Source organism: Panthera tigris, chromosome A1, assembly GCF_018350195.1.
Source record: "Panthera tigris isolate Pti1 chromosome A1, P.tigris_Pti1_mat1.1, whole genome shotgun sequence".
Taxonomy (NCBI): domain Eukaryota; kingdom Metazoa; phylum Chordata; class Mammalia; order Carnivora; family Felidae; genus Panthera; species Panthera tigris.
The window spans coordinates 549,058-568,831 of NC_056660.1; the positions used below are offsets into that span (position 1 = coordinate 549,058).

Here is a 19,774-nt window from a genome sequence, read left to right on the forward strand (position 1 = left end):
TACAGAGTTTTGCAAAAAGCCCTCTATCCAGGGGCACCCAGGTGGCTCAGTTGGTTAAGTGCCCGACTCTTGATTTTAGCTCAGGTCGTGATCTCATGTTTTGTGAAGTAGAGCCCTGCGTTGGGCTCTGTCTGCGCTGATGGCATGGAGCCTGTTTGGGATTCTCTCTGTCTCTGTCTCTGTCTCTCTCTCTCTCTCTCTCCCTCTCCCTGCCCCTCCCCCATGTGAGTGCATGCTTTTTCTCTCTCAAAATAAATAAGTAAACATTAGAGAAAAGGGCTCTCTGTGTAATCACTCACCAGTCTGTCAACCCTGGAGTGTCACCTGTACAGTGTGACCTGTAAGGGACAGAGAGGAAAACATGCATTGCAGACTGATCTTCGAGATACAGCTTGTATTGCTTGTTTTGTTTATTTAAAAGCTGAAGGGAGCTTCCCTCTTTTGAAATGAATTGTAGGCCTGACAGTTTAAATATAGAATTTTGGCAGCTGGATGAAATCTTAAAAATAATTAAGGCTAACCTCTTCTTTTATAAACACTTCATCATAATGAAATTAAAGTCTGAAGTCATTGGATCCCAGGCTTCCAAACGCCAGGCTTGCCCCTGTCTGTTGCTCCTTCCTGTGTTGCTGAACTAATGGGTGACTCCAGCCGGCCCCTTCCTGGACCAGATCCCCGGGGCTTGCTGCCAGCGAGTGTGGTTTTTCTATGAAGTATGTTCAACTCCAGTGGGATGCTAGGTGCTTTCTGGCACTTAAGTAGTTTGCCTGTGGTTATCAGAAACGGAATGTCTCTATTTACCTCCAGTTTAAGCAGAACTGCATATACTTTCCTTATACAGTTTCCCTCACTTGCTTGTCTCACCATTTCTTTGGGTGGATGGATGATTCATGACTGTTACACCTTCTCAGTTTATCTTCTGGGTAAAGAATAAAGAATAGCATCATGGTCTCTCCTTATTCGGAATTTCCCACATACTTTGAGTGCAACCTTTTTGAAAGTTATGTTGTCAATGTACATACATTTTTGAAATGTGCTTACCAGGTATTATAACCAAGGAGACAGCTGGGTGTGTATTGTTGAGGAATGAGCTCCAAGGTAAATTGCCAAGTGGAAAAACACATTCAGAGCAGAATGTTTAGGGTGCTGCCATTTGTGGCTAAACACAGGGCTGTGTGCTTACATGTGTGTTGCCTATGTGTACAATAGCTCTGGAAGGATACTCAAGAAGTTACATGAGGTGCCGCTGGGGAGAGTAACTGGGAACAATGGTGGGGAATATGTTAATTTATTATTATTATTACTACTGTACTTTTTAGATTTTCTACAATGTACATATACTCTTTATTGCAAAATAAATTAATAAAATTACAACCTAATGGGGCACCTGACTGGCTCAGTTGGTTGAGCATCCAACTCTTGATTTCAGCTTGGGTAATGATCCCAGGGTCATGAGATTGAGCCCTGTGTCAGGCTCCATATTCAGCATGGAGCCTACTTGAGATTCTCCCTCTCTCTCTCTCTCTCTCTCTCTCTCTCTCTCTCTCTCTCCCCCCTCCCTCCCTCTCCCCCCCTTTACCCCTCTTCCCTGCTCATACTTTCTCTCTAAAATAACATTCGTTAAAAGTTAAAAAAAATACAGTTAAAAAAATAAAAATAAATAAAATTACAAGTTAGCAAATTAAATAAATAATGAATACCTTTTGAATCTGCCATTCCACTCTTAAGAAAATAAACAAGTGTACAAGAAGATATTCAGCACAGCTTTGTTTAGAGGAGTGAAAATTTGGAAATAACCCCTAGGGTTGGTTAATCCATTGTGGTACATTCATATCCATACTCTTTATTTTTTACATTTTTAATTTTTTAATTTTTTATTATTATTTACTTTAATTTTAATTTTATGTTTTTATTGGAGAGAGAGAGAGTGAGAGAGGGCAAGCGCTAGCAAGGGAGAGGGGCAGAGGGAGAGAAAGAATCTTAAGCAAGCTCCACGCTCAGCATGGAGTCCAATGCGGGGCTTGATCCCATGACCCTGGTATCATGATCTGAGCTGAAATCAAGAGTGGAATGCTCACTCAGACACTCAGACTCAGACCACTCAGGCACCCCATATCCATACTCTTTAAAAACTGTGGGGGCACCTGGGTGGCTCAGTCAGTTAAGTGTCTGACTTTGGCTCAGGTGGCGGTCTCACGGCTCATTAATTCGAGCCCTGGGTCAGGCTCTGTGCAGACAGCTCAGAGCCTGGAACTGGCTTCAGATTCTGTCTCCGTCTCTCTCTGCCCCTCCCCTGCTTGCTCTCTGTCTCTCTCTCTTTCTGTCTCAAATATAAGTAAAACATTAAAAATTTTTTCAAAATAACCTGTTGATTTTGGGGGCACCTGGGTGGCTCAGTTGGTTAAGTGTCTGACTTTGGCTCAAGTACTGATCTCACGGTTCATGAGTTCGAGCCCTGCATGCACTGTCAGCATGTGCTTTGGATCCTCTGTCTCCCTCTCTCTCTGCCCCTCCCCTGTGTGCACAATCTCTCTCAAAAATAAACATTTAAAAAAAAACCTTGATTTTTTTTACCTTTTATGTAACTAAAACTTATATTACTTATAAGGGTTTTAGAAAGCTGAGAATGATTACTACAAATTATCTTCAAGATTCTTTAAGGGTGAAAATTACAGATACAAGTAATATATTTAGATATTATTTTTACAAGTACATAATGATTTGGTTCTTTTTTTTTTCTAAGTGCACACATATAATCTTAGATAATGCTGATGTTCTGAGCCAGTATCAACTGAACTCTATCCAAAAGAACCATATCCATATAACAAACCCAGATTTTATATGGGAATCTATCAAAGAAAGGAGACTCTTGGACGTAACGAATTATGATCCTCATAAGTCACCAGACATCACACCACCTCCTTGTCAAAAGGCAAGCAGTTCTGGTAAGTATTTTATATCAAGTACTTAATATATTATAGGTGCTATAATAAACATTTTGGTTTGTCCAAGATAGTATAGTCAAAGGATTGCCCAAAAATATTACAAAAATAGGGGTGCGCGGGTGGCTCAGTCAGTTAAGCATCGGACTCTTGATTTGGGTTCAGGTCATGATCTTACAGTTCATGAGACTGAGGCCCGTGTTGGGCTCTGTGCTGACAGAGCAGAGCCTGCTTTGGATTCCCCCTCACTGTCTCTCTCTGCCCTTCCCCTGCACGCATACACATGTGTGCACTCTCTCTCTCAAAATAAATAAGCTTAAAAAAAAAAGAAATATGACAAAAATAATTAAACTTCTTATCTCAGAATATAGGCAAATAATGAAGGACAAAAGACTACTTTAGCAATAGGAATAAATTTCTTAATATCCAATCTAATGTGATCAGATTCAAAAAGACTACAAAAACACTGTATAATCTCAGAAAACTTGATGTGTAATTTTATCTGGGAAGGGGAAGAAACTTTGTGTTTAAAAAATTATGACTGGAAATTTTATGATTAGCATTTTGCTAAATAAGTTCTTTCCAAAAGATGATCTCTCCAAAGGAAACATATCTCCTTTATAGACCAGATTTTATTTTGGAATCTGGCCAAGAAGCAAGACTTTGGACATAGAGAAATGCAGTCTTCATGAGACACATCAAAAGTCAAGCAGTTCTGATAAATAATAATTTATAGTAAGCACATGATACATGTTAGATACCATATTGTGTATATAAATTGTATTATTTATGAGAATTTTAGAAATCTAAATGTTTGGTATGGTGCAGCCTCTTTAGACAAATGATTGTCCAGAAATGCTGTCATCAGACTTTCTTGCTCTCAAGAAATGGTAGCTAAAACAAAATAGGCAGAATGGTAAACTCCTCCAGGGATGCCTGGGTGGTTCAGTTGGTTAAGCATCTGACTTCAGCTCAGGTCATGATCTCATGGTTTGTGAGTTCGAGCCCCCCATCAGGCTCTGTGCTGACAGCTCAGAGCCTGGATCCTGCTTCAGATTGTGTCTCCCTCTCTCTCTGTCTCCCTGCTTGCACTCTGTCTCTCTCTCTTTCTCAAAAATAAATTGACATTAAAAAAAAAAAAAAAGAATAGTAAACTCCTTTTACATTGAAAATGTTTTTCAACATCCAGAATAATACCCTCGGATTTGGAATTACTATAACTACATTGACGCCTTTTGATATCTTGATAGCATATATATATATATATATATATATATATATATATATATATATATAGTTTTAGAGATAGCATGCAAGCGGGGAAAAGGGGCAGAGAGAGAGAGAGAGAGAGAGAGAGAGAGAGAGAGAGAGAGAGAATCTCAAGCAGCTCCACACCCCAGCATGGAGCCCAACATGTTGCTCGATCTCACCACCCTGGGATCATGAGCCAAGCCAAAATCAAGAGTCGGATGCTTAATCGACTGAGCTACCAGGCACCCCTTGGTAGCATAATTAAAACTGGAAAGAAATCCTTTTATAAAAGAAGTTATTCCATATGTATCATAATGCCATAGACAGTGTTATGATTCTTTTATAAGAAAAACATGAAGCAAAAATTGCTTGGCTTCACATAGGAGCCCTCGAATTTCCCTCCTTTAAAACATCCCAGTTCCTTCATTTGTGACATGATGGCACTGGGGAACCACTCTGATCCTGCAGCATATTAGAAATGCATTTCATGTTGGGGCACCTGGGTGGCTCAGTTGGTTAAGCGCCAGACTTGGGTTCAGGTCATGATTTCGCTGCTCATGAGTTGGAGCCCCGCATTGGGCTCTGTGCTGACAGCTGAGAGCCGGGAGCTTAGAGCTTGCTTCAGATTCTGTCTCCATCTCTCTGCCTCTCCCCTACTCGTGCTCTGTCTCTCTCTCTCTCTCTCTCTCTCTCTATCTCAAATATAAAATAAAACACAAAAAAATTTAAAAAAGAAAAAAAGAAATGCATTTCATGGGGCGCCTGTGTGGCTTAGTTGGTTAAGTGTCTGACTCTTGAATTCGGCTCAGGTCATGATCCCAAGATTGTGGGATTGAACCCTTGGACTCTGCTGGGCATGGAGCCTGCTTGAGATTCTCTCTCTCTCTCTCTCTCTCTCTCTCTCTCTCTCTCTCTCTGCCTACCCCTCCCCCACTTGCATGTACATGCTCTCTCTCTCAAAAAGAAGAAAGAAATGCATTTCATAACTATCCTCACCATAATCTTCAGAAGAGAAAAATGCTATTTGAAATTGTATTTCTATCAATAAGTTTCACATAATACAGATTTTATTACAATTGTCCTCACATGCCTATTAAAAGAGAATTATAATGTATTCTCACCATCTTTTGTCTTTAATCTTTTTGTCCCACCTGCTCTGTCCTTAGATCACCAATTTCTATAGCTAATTTGAGGACATCTTTAAAAAAGATAATAGCATAGTAAATATTACCTATACTCAAGAATCTTAACAATTCCAGGGTTTATTGTTGATAATTTTAATAAATCTTTGAGTAGCAAACAAGTGTTTTGTTTGTTTTCTCTTAGAAATGACAACAGATGATCTGTCCCAGGACAACTCCACTGAGAAGGAAAACGTGGAACTCACAGAGTAATCTACTTCTGATCATTAAGACTCTCCAGTTTTGCAAAGTATTTTGTAAACCTCAAACACAGTTTTAAAATACTATTAGTACCTCACGTTTCTTGTAGTATTTTTGTTTATCTTGCTTATCTAATTCTAGGCTTTTATTTATTTAAGACTTTTTACTTCAACTAGTAGAGTGATAATTATTTCCATCTTAGTATTATACAAGATTGGACATGATAGTTGGATTGATTTGAAAAAAGAAAAGGTTTGGGCAGTCTCCTCACCCTGCTACCTTACAGAGAAGCCTTTAGAGTAGAGACAGTCCCTTACTCCCAACTAACGTGTCAAAAACTGGAAATGACAGCCTTTTGCAAATGGACCGTGTGCAGCTTCTTCCAGCATACCCCAAACTGTAATGTCAGTTAAGGGTCACATTTAGCTTCATTTTATTTGTTAATCGTAGTGTTAAAAAAGAGAGCAAATACCAAAGATAAAAGTACAGATTATGAGAAGTCTGACATTTTTATTTCAAAGGGTTGTTGACTGTAGTCCAGACAATCTCTGGTGTGAGCCTAAGTGATTGGTTCCTAAGGGTCAGAACCCAAGAGGATGCAGGATTGGTTCTCTCTCCAGTGCGCTGGCCTGCTTCTCTTATGCCCTGCCTCTGCTTCAGGACGCCCACCTTCTGATGCAGACACTCAGTATTTGGCATGAGAACTCTAAAGTTACACACAGGAGGAATCCAGCTCATTCCATAAGACTTTCTAACCGTTTTCAGAATATCTAAGGAGGCATTAGGGACTTAAAATGTACTTTGTATGGAATTAGGAGACATCCAAGAAAAAATTTATGAAAAGGCTCTTTAGTTTAAAAGTCCATTGTAATGTTTCATTTTTCTTATACAAATTTCAGGTCTTATACAGAGAATGCTGAAATTCCTCATTTTCCACAAGATTTCGAAGTTGCAAAATATAACACCTTGGAAAAAGTAAGAGCCTGATTTGTAGTTGAAAAAAAAAAAACCCCGAATGTCTTCTGATTACTTTTCCTGTTTGATAATTTTCTCATTGTTTTGGAAAATTGTGCATATCCTGAATAAATATTTAATAGATGAGTTGATTTTTAATAGTCAAAAAAATTTTATATTTAAAATGTAACATTTAACTTCTTAGTGTTTTTATTATAAAAGTAATACCTGCTCACAATAAAATATAAACAGTACAAAATATTAATGGGACTTTAAAAGTAAAGGACTTCTTCCGTGTTTATTAATGGCTTCTGTATTTTAAGAGTAGATTTGACACTATTTACATTATGTTGAATTTCCATTACCACTCATTAAAAAGAAAAGGAGATAATTCTTTCTCCAGTGTCGTGTAAATGAAAACCCTCGCATTCAAAATGATGCTCCATTTGTATTTTTTAGATATTTTAATGAAATGTAACTTGAAAACAACATTCCTTCTGTGATAGAGAAAATATAAAAAGTGGTGTAGTTTAAACACATACAGATATATCTGCAGTAAAAACACAGGCAGGAGATATACCAAAATATTAATAGTAATTATATCGGTAGTGTGCTTTCCGGTAATTTTTATTTTTTCTTCATACTTTGTGCATTTTCCGAATTGTGTCTCGCGTGAACTTGTGTTGGCTCTATAATCTACATTTTTAAATGGTGCGTGCGGCTTGTTATTTAACGGACACACGACCTATTTTCCAGGTTGGGGCGGAGGGTGGTAAGGCAGTGGCGGTGGTGGAGCTGCAGTGCTCCCGGGAGGAGCCCGGGGACGCCGCCTTCCTGATATCCGCACACTTCCTCTCGGCCACCGGCGTCAAGGTATCGATCTTTATGTTGATTCGTATGTGTTTATCCACCCTCGTTCGTAACTAGTTTCCTTAACACTGGTCAAGGTACCGGCCAATCTGTTACCCTTTTTCTTTTTACCTGGTAAATGGTTTTGAAAAGTTGAGCCGTGTTCTCCCTTGCAGTGTAGCCGGTGAAGGAAAGGGGGTGAGAGCGGCGCCTTGACTAGAGCCGCACGGGGTTCTTCAATGTCAGTAGGGGAATATTCAGCGGGTGCAGGGCACGTGGGCTTCCTGCCCCTGTGTTGAAGCACTTAGGGGAACTTGCCTAATGCACACACTGCTAAAAACCACCCATTCACACACTTGGTTAAGTACCTGCTGAGTACCAAGTGATCTACCAGAAGCCAAAGATAAAAATTACTTAGGGGCGCGTGGGTGGCTCCGTCGGCGAGGAGTCTGACTTCAGCTCAGGTCATGATCTGGCAGTACACGAGTTCAAGCCCCGCCTCAGGCTCTGTGCTGACAGCTCCAACCCTGCAGCCTGCTTCGTTCTGTGTCTCCCTCTCTCTCTCTGCCCCTCCCCCTTTTGCATTCTCTCTCTCTCTCTCTCTTAAAAATAAATAAACATTAAATTTTCTTTTTTTAATTACTTCAAACCCTGCCCCTCAGAGGTAGATCACCACCAGGGAAGATTCATGATTGTAACCCCCTGGGACAGAACTGGGACAGAACCCACTGGGACAGAACTGATACTGAAATGTAAAGTATTGTAGGCTCACAAACAACCAGGAAGCCTTTGCAGAGCCCGAGACCTTTGCATTAGGTCACTGTCAAGTCAAGGGCATGGTTCCCATCTGAAACTATTATGACACAAAAATAAATTCAGAACTAATACCTAAAGTTCAAAGCAAATGCTGCCACACCACCAGGGTGTCTTCCGTTTAGACAGACTTACAGGCAGGAAGCACAGCACCCACAGGGCACACAGACCCTCTTCAGGGGGAGTGGTCCTCGCAGCATGTTACTCGGGCTCTGGCTGCTTCTGGCTTTGCCCCCGCTGGAGGTGCCAGCTGTGGTGCCAGGAGGGAGACTCACATCAGGAGGAGGCAGGATCTACCTGATGTAGAAAGTCACCCACAGTAGCCCGTGCCTGTTGTAACATGGGCCTAGGTTGGAGATGTCTTGAAGGGAGATGCCCATTGCTCGCATCACTGCCCTCAGGGAAGCCCAAGGCTCAGGTTTCCCACCCACCATTTAAGTTTCATTCATTGAACTCCTGGTCCTGATGCAATTTATTAATGAGAGGTCACTAATAACCTAAGCAATTTTGCCTAATATTACAGCGTCCCACCCTTATCAGCTTTCCACAGGAACAAATATAAAAAGTTAATCCAGGGGCGCCTGGGTGGCTTGGTCGGTTAAGCGTCCGACTTCGGCTCGGGTCATGATCTCACGGTCCGTGAGTTCGAGCCCCGCGTCAGGCTCTGTGCTGACAGCTCATAGGCTGGAGCCTGTTTCAGATTCTGTGTCTCCCTCTCTCTGACCCTCCCCCGTTCATGCTCTGTCTCTCTCTGTCTCAAAAATAAATAAATGTTAAAAAAAATTAAAAAAAAAAAAAAAAGTTAATCCAAGTCGAATGTGTCCAAGGAGGAGAAGGGGTTTTGTTAACCTTTTACCCAAAAACATGTGCTCTGTTTTGTGGAGGATTTAGTTGTGTGGGTAAAAAGTAAGGAAACATCAAGTTGAAAACCATGATAGAGTGTGTTGTCACTGGTTTTCTTTACTGAAAACTATAAGGCTGCATCAGCCACTGTGTCCCCTCCTGCTTACTATCTCGAGAGCCCTTCCTGAGTGCCTTCCGCCCTTAGCAGGCGTGAGTCTGAGAACACAAGTAGAGTGCTCCTCCGGTGAGTGTGTTCACTTTGATAGAAATTATCCTCACCAACTGTGAAAGAGCTGTCCTGCAGAAGAGGCTTTTCTAGTTTGCCCCTCTCATAAAAAGCCAATTTGATGGAAACCTTCCAAAATTGTGTTAAACTCTGCCTTCTCAAATGGAGTAACTTGAACATGGTATGCTCTTTTCTCTAAGCTTCAGAGGTGTCCTGTGGCCACCAGAGCGGGAGGGCAGTTGAGCAGTGTCATGAGTAGCCTGGCTTCTTCCCGGGGCGGCACACTCCAGAGCCAGAGGCTTGGCTGACACCCAAACCGACACCCATGGGCAAGACCTCCCCCGTTCTCTGAGGTTAATGACTTTGGGATAACTGCTCACTACAGGAGCACGGATTTCCAGGAAAAGCAGAAGAATGCCACATCCATGGGCAGGTTGCAATGAGGGAGACAGTTTGCGTCTATCCACAGGATGCCTTGTTCCACTCCCTCAACATGATTTGCGTGACCTGAGAGCTTTCTGCCTTTCTCCTTGCTGTGGTAGTATCGTTTCATTTTGACGGTGTGCTTGTCCCTAACAGTACCTCATTTCTGAGCTATTTTTCTTTTCCTCCCTTCCCCTGATTTATTTTTCCCATTTCCAAAAAGCTTGAAAGCCAGATTTCAAAGCTAATTAGAATAGTATGTAAATTAAGAATGTGTAGTCTCTGAACAGACGTTTGAGTGACTCTCCAGTGAATCAAACGTGCCTCTTCTGCATGTTGGGCCTGCTCAAGCTTTTCTCCCTTTCAGGTTTTAGGCTGTTTTGTGAAGGATTGAAGATTTAAGTAATTCTTTGAAAATAGTTAATAAACTTTTTCATGGCAGGGATCCAATGCCTATTTACATTGCTTTCCCCTGTGGTACATAGGAGGCATTCGGTAAAGACCCGTATGTGAATAAGTTAGTACATCCTCGCATCCTGACATTTTGCTGCACGCTATGATTCACAGACTAGAAGACACTTCTCTGTAAAGAAAACCTCTGCAGACGCAAGTGAGCACTATGAAAATTACATTGAAGAACTGAAGAAACAAGGATTTCTGCTAAGGGAATATTTTACACCCGAAGCAACCCAGTTGGCATCTGAAAAACTGCAGGCGGTAAGACTGACTCATATGTTTAGTTTTTGTGACTGACTGAGTATGTTGAATAGAAATGTTTTCTTTTTGACAAATAAAAACTTGGCAGGAGGGAAGAGTGGGAGTTAAGAACAGGAAAGGTAAACTCACAAAAATGCACGGCAGGGCAGCCGGTGGGGAGTGAGTTCCAGGATAAGCCGTGAAACTTCCTGCTTGCTTCAGCAACAAACCCTCATGGCTTTCAAAAAATTTGATTGTAACCTGGGCCAGGAATCAGGGGTCCTTAACCCTTAATGCTGCTTAACCTTTGATGCCACTGGCAGGCCTCAAGCTGATAAAGTGAAGGAAGAGTCAAAAGGAAACATAGAGTGGGAGTAAAAGAGAGAAGGGGAAATGAGGAGAGTGTAGGGAGGAAGTGGAAGCTCAAAGTTATCAGTCACTTGACTGCCCGTGACTCTTTGCCTGGCTGAAATTAATTATTTCTTCTCTCTTGGTTTTAAATCGGTCCACTTACGAAACTTCTTGTTGGTTTTTCAAATTTTGTTGTTGCAGTTGCTTTTGGAGGAGGTAATGAATTCAAGCACTCTGAGCAAAGAGGTGAGCGATTTGGTGGAGATGGTCTGGGCGGAAGCTCTCGGCCACCTGGAGCACACACTTCTCAAGCCTGTGAACAGGATTAGTCTCAATGACGTGAGTCACGTGCCTCCTCCAAGCAAACCTCTATGGTGACAGACCCGCTTTCTGGCTCACTAGCTTGAATGAAAGCACGTGTGTTTGCGCACCGGTCTGGTTGTTCTGGATGCGTTCCTGACATGCTTTTTCGTACCTTGGAGAAGGGGAATGTGGAGAGTGCTGAGAGGAAAACAAGCTTCCGGGAAAACTAGATGTTCCTGTCTCTCAAATGTCAGACCCAAGAACTGCTCCAAGCAGGCTTTTTGGTGCCAGCTCTGTAGGAGGCCCGCTCTCCTAGGTCCCGAGGTTTGTGGCAGGCCTGAGGGACAGGGATGCTGTTGGTCCTCAGTCGGATGCTCAGACCCTATTCTGCTTCTGTCACTGCTTCACAGTCTTGGAACTTGTGACTGTTGTAGAGAAAGACAGCATGCTTCCAGAAGGTACTCTTCTTAATTTTACATGATTGAAGGAGCAAGTGAAGACAGTATTCCCACTGGTACAATTGCGTTGTCGTAGTAAAATAGTAGTCTTCTGTGGAACTGAACTAATTTATTTCAGGGAGAAAAAGGTTTCCTGGCACAAGGCTCAAAATGCACTTGTGTAATTAGAAATACATTCTGCTGAATTTTGTTCTTACTTTGATTCTTTCTAAATTTCTAAATTTCTTTCTAAAATCTTTCTAAATTTCTTGTGTGAAAAGCACATCTCCTATGGTTGTGCTAGAATTCCTCTCTCTGTGAATATAGACATAGCTGTGGATGCAGTTGTAGCTATAGATACAGATGTAGATGCAGGTATAGATATAGATACACAGATACAGATATTTAAGGCTCTGGTTCTTTCCCTTAGTTAAGCTGAGCCCATTTTTGGAAACCTTCTCATGGCATCATTGTCACAGCTGAGATACATCTCCCATAAACGTGGCATTTGTTTTATGGCTGGTGTCCAGTAGAAAACTAATAGTTATGACATATCTAACAACTATTTTAGGTATTTTTATGCATGTTCCTTCACTTTCTCTTTGATTGTAAAGATTCAATTTTAATAAGAGTATATTGTTGTCCACTTAAAGGTGAGCAAGGCAGAGGGAGTTCTCCTTCTAGTAAAGGCAGCCCTGAAAAATGGAGAAACAGAAGAACAATTGCAAAATATGATGACCGAGTTCTACAGATTAATACCTCACAGAGGCACAGCAACCGAAGAAGTGAACCTGAGACTATTAGCTAAGAAAGAGGACCTCTGCCAGGTAAATCTCTGAAATACAGAATTCAATTTAAAATATGTTGGGGAAGAATCTTTTCAAATCTGATTAATAAGATAGCACTGAATCACAAAAGTTGGCTCAAAAATAAATGCTGAGTCATTTTAGAATGCTTTGGATCCTTATGGAAGTTATCTGAACCATGTTCCCAAACATGAATGTGTCGGAATACTAGTACAAAGGCAGATATGTTTAGAATTACTGCACGGTAAAGTAATTTTCTACATTAGGATGATGCCGGCCGGCCAGGTCTGAGGACCCAGAGCGGCTTCCTGGCTGCTCACAGGATAGAAATCAGCGGGATTGATGGGGTGCCTGGATGGCTCAGTCAGTTAAGCGTCCAACTTCGGCTCAGGTCATGAACTCGCTGTTCATGGATTCGAGCCCTGCATCAGGTTCTGTGCTGGCAGCTCAGAGCCTGGAGCCTACTTCTGATTCTGTCTCCCTCTCTCTCTGCCCTTCCCCCACTTACTCTCCATGTCTCTCTCTCTCTCTCTCTCTCAAAGATAAACATTTTAAAAAATTAAAAAAGAAAGAAATTGCAGGATAGAAATCAAAGGTGGGCCAGCGGGAGGTGAAAGCAGAGGTTACTGAAGGGAGAGAGAGTGCAGGTACAGGCAGTGTCTGGGAGAGGGAATCTTATCTTTGCCTGAGGTCTGGGGTTTCTGTGGAGGGTCGTGGTCTGGTGTACATGTGCTCTCAGGCATGCAGGAACTGCTCAAAACAAAGTGGGGGCTTAGGTGATGTTCCTTGGAGCCAGGAGGGTTGTGTGAGATATGTAACTCTGGTGATCTGGAATGCGCATACACTGGCTTCTCGGGTCTTCTCACCTGGTCCTTCCTTAGGTATTATCTCTTCTACAGAAATCCTTAACTCCTGGTCCCATACAAGGAGGACATGCACTATTTGCATTCTGACCTGTGTGTAAAGTGGGGGTCCTAACAAGAATAGAAGCAGGAAAAGGAGTAAAAAGCAGATTTTTATGGAGTCCTTCAGTTTCCCTATCTCAAGGAGATGAGTTGGGATTGTGTTTGTAAAAGAAACAGAAAGCTGTAATTGCCTTGAACAATGAGGATACTTACCCCCCTGTATAACAGGAAGCCAGCTGTAGGGTGACGGCTGGTCCAGTCGCTCAAAGGTAGCATTACCATCAGGGGCCAGCTTCTTCCCATCTCTGTGCTCCCTTCTCCACCTGGCTCCCCTTACATCACCTTACAGCTACAGTGCTTCCTAGCATCCCATCCAGAGTATTTCCTTTCTTGTCTCTTAGAAGAGGCTCCCCCTACCCCCTGCAATCCAAAATAAGTGAAGAACCAACAGATGAGATGAACCAGTCCGCAGGATGAGAAAGGAGTCTTCCAAATTTAAAGTTTCATGATTTGCCTCACCAGAAGAAAGAACCTCAGTGGCTGGTTTTCGTATTGAGCAGGTGTCTGGGATGCCCATCCAAATGCTTTTTCATTTAACTTTTCTATATTTTCAGTAGGTGATGCATCTGCATTATTCAAAAGTCAAAATTATATATTTTTTAAAGTTTATTTATTTTGAGAGAGAGAGAGAGAGCAGAGGAGGGGCAGAGAGAGAGGGAGACAGAATCCCAAGAAGGCTCAGCGATGTCAGCCCAGAGCCCGATGCCGGGCTCGTGACCTGAGCCAAAATCAAGAGTCAGATGCTTAACCGACTGAGACCCCCAGGTGCCCGGTCAACATTATATTTACAAGGAATACTCAGAGTAGTCTCTGTTCTACCCTGTCCCCTCCACCCATTGCAACTCCCCAACTCGATAGATAACCATTTTTACTAATTCGTTTGTCTTTGCAGTTTCTTTATGCACAAAACTGTAAATATTCACATGTATACTTATTCCTCTTCTCCTTTTTTTACATAAGAAGTCATATGCCATCTTTGCTGCTCTGCACCCGCTTTCCCCATTTAACATATCCTGTACATAGAGAGCATCTTCACTCACCACATTGTGGATTGTTTCCGGACTTTGCTACTACAAACAGTGCCACAGTGAATACGCTTTTGTATTTGTCATCTCATACCTTCAGAGGAGTGTCCCTGAGACATGTCCCAGGAATAGAAGTGCTAGCTTACAGGGTGAATGCATCTGTAATTGTGATAGATTTTGTCCGATTCCCTCATAAAGGTTCTACTGTTTGCCCACCCATTATCAGTGAATGAGAGTTTCTATTTCCTGTAGTTTTACCACAAGTGTATTTGTCAAACTTTTATAGATTTTACCAATTTTGTGGATGAGAAATGACCTCTCAGTTCCAGGATTTGTATTTAGGGGACGTTTGTGTGTCTTTTTCTGTGAACTGCCAATTCATGACCTTTGCCTCTTTTTCTTTTGGATCTTGATATTTTTCCATGATTTTTAGCACATCTTAAGAAGTTAGGGAGCTTAGTCTGGGATGAGTTACAAATATTTGCTACAGTTTATTTGTTTCGTTTTGCTTTGTTCTTTACTTTGCTTATGGTGAATTGGGGTGATGGTTGACGTGTTCTATTTCACCACACAGAAATTTTTGACTTTTATATAGAAAAATTCATCAGTCTCTTCTTTTCTGGCTGGTGTATTTGAATTGAAATTAGCCCCTCGCCACGCCAAGGTCATAAGGATGCATGGCAAGTAGAGTGAATAGGGCTCCCCTGTCAATGTCTCCTTAGCCTCAAAGATGGTGAAAGCAATACATTCCTGTATAAACGTAATTCAGATTATCCAGGAGCTGTGTTCCCTCCTCCAAGCTCCATGACCTATGAGTGTACTAAGTATACCAGGGTTCCCTTTCAGGGAAGACACCTGTTTCTTCATCATTTTTGTGTCTTTCAAACCTAATACCAGCCTGGCATAGAGAACATGTTTAATGAATTTTTTGGTAACAGAATTGGACTTGAGTCCTGATGAGCTGAGTTCCTATTTAGTCACTATCCCCTCTCTGCTGTGGAGTCATGAGCAATTAATTCAGCTTCTCAGAGCCTCATTGTCCCCATCTATCCAGTGAGGATAATAAGATCTAATAAGACCAGTGTAACAGTGTGGATTAAAGGAACAGTGTACCTGAAAACACTTTATCAACAATGATGTGCTGTCCTAAAGTACACTATTATTATTATTGTATATTATGCTATCACTGAGGGCACAATACATACTAAAGGTATTACCTTTAATGTTCCACTTACATATTGATCAAAATATTGATCAAAAGCTTTGGGGAGGGGCACCTGGCTGGCTCAGTTGGTGGAACATGTGACTCTTGATCTCTCTGGGTTTTGAGTTCAAGCCCCACATTGGGTGCAGACATTACTTAAAAGTAAAACCTTTGGAAGAAAAAAAGCTTTGGGGAAATAAAACCTTATTTTTCCAGTCTTTTTGAGAAAGTGTAATGTGCTATAAATATTTTGATATGTAGTGATTCTAACGTCTTACATCATTTCCATCTACAGCTAATAAGAGACATGGTTAATGTCTGTGAAACTAATCTGTCCAGACCCAACCCGCCTTCTCTTGCCAAATACCGAGCTTTGAGATGCAAGATTGAGCATGTTGAACAGAACACTGAAGAATTTTTTAGAGTTAGAAAAGAGGTTTTACAGAATAATCACAGGTATGCATAAAGGAAATGTCTTAGGATCTGTTATTATGTAATACTATTTCAGATTCTGTTAAAAAGCTACTGTCCAGGGGTGCCTAGGTGGCTCAGACGCTTGATTTTTGCTTAGGTCATGATCTCATGGCTCCTGAGTTCAAGCCCCCTGCAGTTGGGCTCCACACTGAGAGGGCGGAGTCTGCTTAAGATTCTCTCTTTCTCCCTCTCCCCACCCCCCACATGCATGCGGGCATGCTCCCTCCCCCCCCCCCCAAAAAAAAAAAAGCTACTCTCCACAATTACCGGTATGATTTAATCCTCTATAACAAGGTAGCTATATTGTGATGACAAATTTCTTTCTTCAGTGTTTATAATATAACTTTGGACAGTATTCTATGCTTGAAAACTCTCCCCATTCACTCTGAGTTCAAGCTTACCTAATCTTGCTGAGAATTAAATTTAAAAATTTTAAATCACAAGGCTTTTTTGTGTTTTGAAGGGTGTTATATAGGAAAACCCATTTAAATTAAGATTTTAAAATGCAGCTGTGTGCATGGTAGCTTCTAAGACGCCCACTCAATGGCATGAAAACACTCAGTTGAAAATCTGGAAAACATGGCCAGAGATATGGCACCCCTAACCGTCAGTCACATCTGTTATCTGTTTCCTCACTGATGGTGAGACTCCCTGTTTCTTGTGCTCACGTGTGTTCTACAAGCCAGGACAGCAGCAGGAGCAACAGGAGGCTGGATCAGCCTCTCAGACCAGCCTTCACTGGGTGTTAGTTTCCTCTGAGATCCTGGACCCAGTTTCAAGGTTCAGAAACTAATTTGATGGATTATTCTTAAGGGTGGGACTGACTTCCATTGGATTGGTCACTCAGCCCACTAATGTAACTTCCCAGCACTCCTCTGCCTGAAGTCTTTCTTCTGGGTGTTTCTGGCATCTCAGCTCTCATTAGGTACAATGGGCCAGGTTAGCCTTAATCAGCCTCACACACTGCTTGGAGCCAAACCACGGGGGCCATTTGTTACATTTTTAGGAATTTTGTGAGCTGAATACCATTAGTAACTTGACATCGGCTGTGGTGGGAGGATTTATACCATAGAAACCAGCAAATGCCACAAATCGGGGTCCTGTGTGGGTTTTGCTATTGCTTTGAGAACTGGTTTTCCGGCAGCTAGCTAGAAGCACCCCCCTTATGGACTAATTCAGACCTGTCTAAAACGGTGTTCTGCCTTCCTTGACCAGTTGCCCTCAAATGCCATTACTAGCGTTACTTCACACCCACCAAGATGGCTGTATTTTTTTTTTTTTTTTTGAGAAAATGAAAATATGGGTAATCATAGTGTTAGTGAGGATGCCGGGAAATTGGAACTCCCATAAAATGGTGCAGCCGCTGTTTGGCGGTTCCTCAACAAATTCAGCACAGAATTACTGTCTGCCCCAGCGATTCCAGTCCTCGTTAGATACCCCAAAGAAGTGGAAACAACTACTCAAGCAGATACGGATACATGAATGTTCATAGCAGTGCTATTCACGATAGCCCAACGGTGGAAACAACCCAAATGTCCATCAGTGGTTGAATGGATTAGCAAAACGTGGTATGTACACATAATGGAATGTTAATCACCAAAAATGAGTGAGGTACTAATACATGTTACAAGATGGGTGAGTCTCAAAAGCATTATGCTAAGTGAAAGAAGCCAGACATGGAAGACCACATATTGTATGATTTCATGTATATGCAATATCTGGAAGAGACAAATCGAATCCATGGAGACAGAAAGCAGATTGCCAGGCTCCAGGAGAGGGAAGAACGGGGACCGACTGCTAAATGGATATGGGCTGTTCTTCTGGAGTGCTGAAATGTTTAAGTAGAAGCGGTGGCTGCACATTTTAATATGCTAATTATTACGGAACGGTATACTTCAAAAGGGTTAGTTTTGTGTTATGTGACTTTTACATCAGTTAAAAAAATCCTTTCCTTTAGATCTTTTCCAGATTTTGCTTTTATATATAGTCAAATTACTTTTCCTTCTTTTGATTTGACTTTTGACCCACCCCTAGATATCTGCTAGGATCTAATACTAAATTAGAAACTACTAACAATGAAAGCAGAATCAGGAGGGGAGTAACTGACTTTCTCCAGGGAGTCAAAGAGAAGGAAGAGCCATGTCTTCAAGCCCTGGGGAGGGGGGTGCAGTTCAGTCATCTAATGTAACTCAAGCCCTTAGAGATCTCACCTCGCACCCTAGTAATGTCATACAACAAAAGTGGACCTCTCTGTGTGGAGAGATTCTGCTGCTGTTAAGAACCACAAGCAGAAGAAGCAGAAGAAGAAGGAAAAGAAGAAGCAGAAGCAGGAGAAGGAGAAGAAGATTTTCTCCATTTCATTTCACTAATGATGATTTTTTCATGTTCATTTTTTCTAGTTATAAAATTCATGTTCTTTGCTGAAAGTTTAGACAATGTGTGAAAACATGAAGAAAATTAAAGATCACCCAAAATCTCACCACCCAGAGATAACCCAGAGATAACATGACCACTGTTAACATTTTGGTGTAGAATAAATATATCCCAAATTGAATTATTGATTCTTCTCCTCACCTAGTGGTGTGTTGGTAAGCCAGCTCTCTGAAATAAAAGTCCTGACTTGTAACAACTGCTGATTTCTGTGGTATAAAAATGCTCCCACCATAGCTAATCTCAGGCTACCAATGTGACACCAAGAAACATGGAGTTGGGAAGACATACTGGATAGACTCTCCTACCCCCTCCACCCCACAACTCCATCTCTCCGTAGTGCCCCAGTCTTTCCCCATGCCTCCCCATCTAGTCACCCACCCAGAGCCATTGTCCACTGTCCCTCATCCCCACATCTCCATTCCTGTCACTTCTGCCTCCAAAATGTCTGTAATGCATTGGCTTCTTTCGTTCACACTGCTGCCACCTTCAGTCCAGACACCGTTGTCTCATCTCCTTCCTGACGTTCTTCCCGCTCCTGCCACATCCAATTAAGTTTCCCATAACAACCAGTTAAGTCTTAGAATACACACTGTATTATGCCATGTTGCGGTAAATGTCACCTTCAAGGATAGGCCTTTCTTGACTATCCCGTCTCTGAACCTGGTAGAGTAGAACTTAAAATCAGTTTGTTAACTTTTCATTTTTGTCTTGCCATTAGGATGTAAGCCCCATCCTAGCCAGAGACCATGCTATCTCACTTCTAGTGCCTGGCAGAACACTCAGCACAGAGTGTATTTGTGAATGATTGAGTGCAATGAATTCAAGCTATTTATTCTATATGTTACATATTTGAAAAACTTTGGGATCATACCATCCATAAAGTTTTGTAACCTATTTTTAAAATTCATTTTACAACAAGTCTTACTTCATATACTTATTTATTTTTTAAGAGTGTGATTTTTTTTTAATGGCTACATAGTATTTGCAAGAAATGTTATGTTGTGACTCGCAGAATCCATTCCATAATAATGGACGTTTGGGCTGTTTTGGGTTTTCTCCTGCTAATAATGATTTTTTTATTTTACTTTCGATTGTACAGTCTCAAGATTTTTCTTCTGCTTTTTACAGTACAGGTCCAGTAGACATCTTGCAGATATTTAGAGTTGGCAGAGTGAATGAAGCCACAGAGTTTTTGAGCCAGCTTGGCAATGTGAAGCCCTTACTGCATGGATCTCCCGTACAAAGCTTTGTAGGGATCCTATCCCGGTAAGAGGACACCATCCTTATTTTCCAAATGTTTCAGCCTCACGAACGAAGTGTTTTACCCTTTTTCCTACTTTTTTTATACCCTACCTGGGTCTCTTCAGTTAAAACCAGCTTATTGCATTCCAGAGAAA

General features: G+C 41.5%; 1 protein-coding gene across 2 annotated transcripts in view; it reads left to right on the forward strand.

Annotated features, from left to right (window-relative positions):
* Positions 1 to 19,774, forward strand: part of PARP4 (poly(ADP-ribose) polymerase family member 4) — a 108,649-nt gene that overhangs the window by 6,950 nt on the left and 81,925 nt on the right. Inside the window, exons 3-11 of one of the 2 annotated variants that reach the window (XM_042987727.1) lie at positions 2,744 to 2,945; positions 5,520 to 5,583; positions 6,475 to 6,550; positions 7,286 to 7,402; positions 10,251 to 10,400; positions 10,932 to 11,069; positions 12,124 to 12,297; positions 15,766 to 15,926; positions 19,506 to 19,643. In XM_042987727.1, coding sequence (XP_042843661.1) covers positions 2,744 to 2,945; positions 5,520 to 5,583; positions 6,475 to 6,550; positions 7,286 to 7,402; positions 10,251 to 10,400; positions 10,932 to 11,069; positions 12,124 to 12,297; positions 15,766 to 15,926; positions 19,506 to 19,643 — 1,220 coding nt within the window. Of the gene's footprint in view, positions 1 to 2,743; positions 2,946 to 5,519; positions 5,584 to 6,474; positions 6,551 to 7,285; positions 7,403 to 10,250; positions 10,401 to 10,931; positions 11,070 to 11,110; positions 11,492 to 12,123; positions 12,298 to 15,765; positions 15,927 to 19,505; positions 19,644 to 19,774 lie in introns of those variants that run through there. The other variant, XM_042988232.1, reaches the window with a different exon arrangement.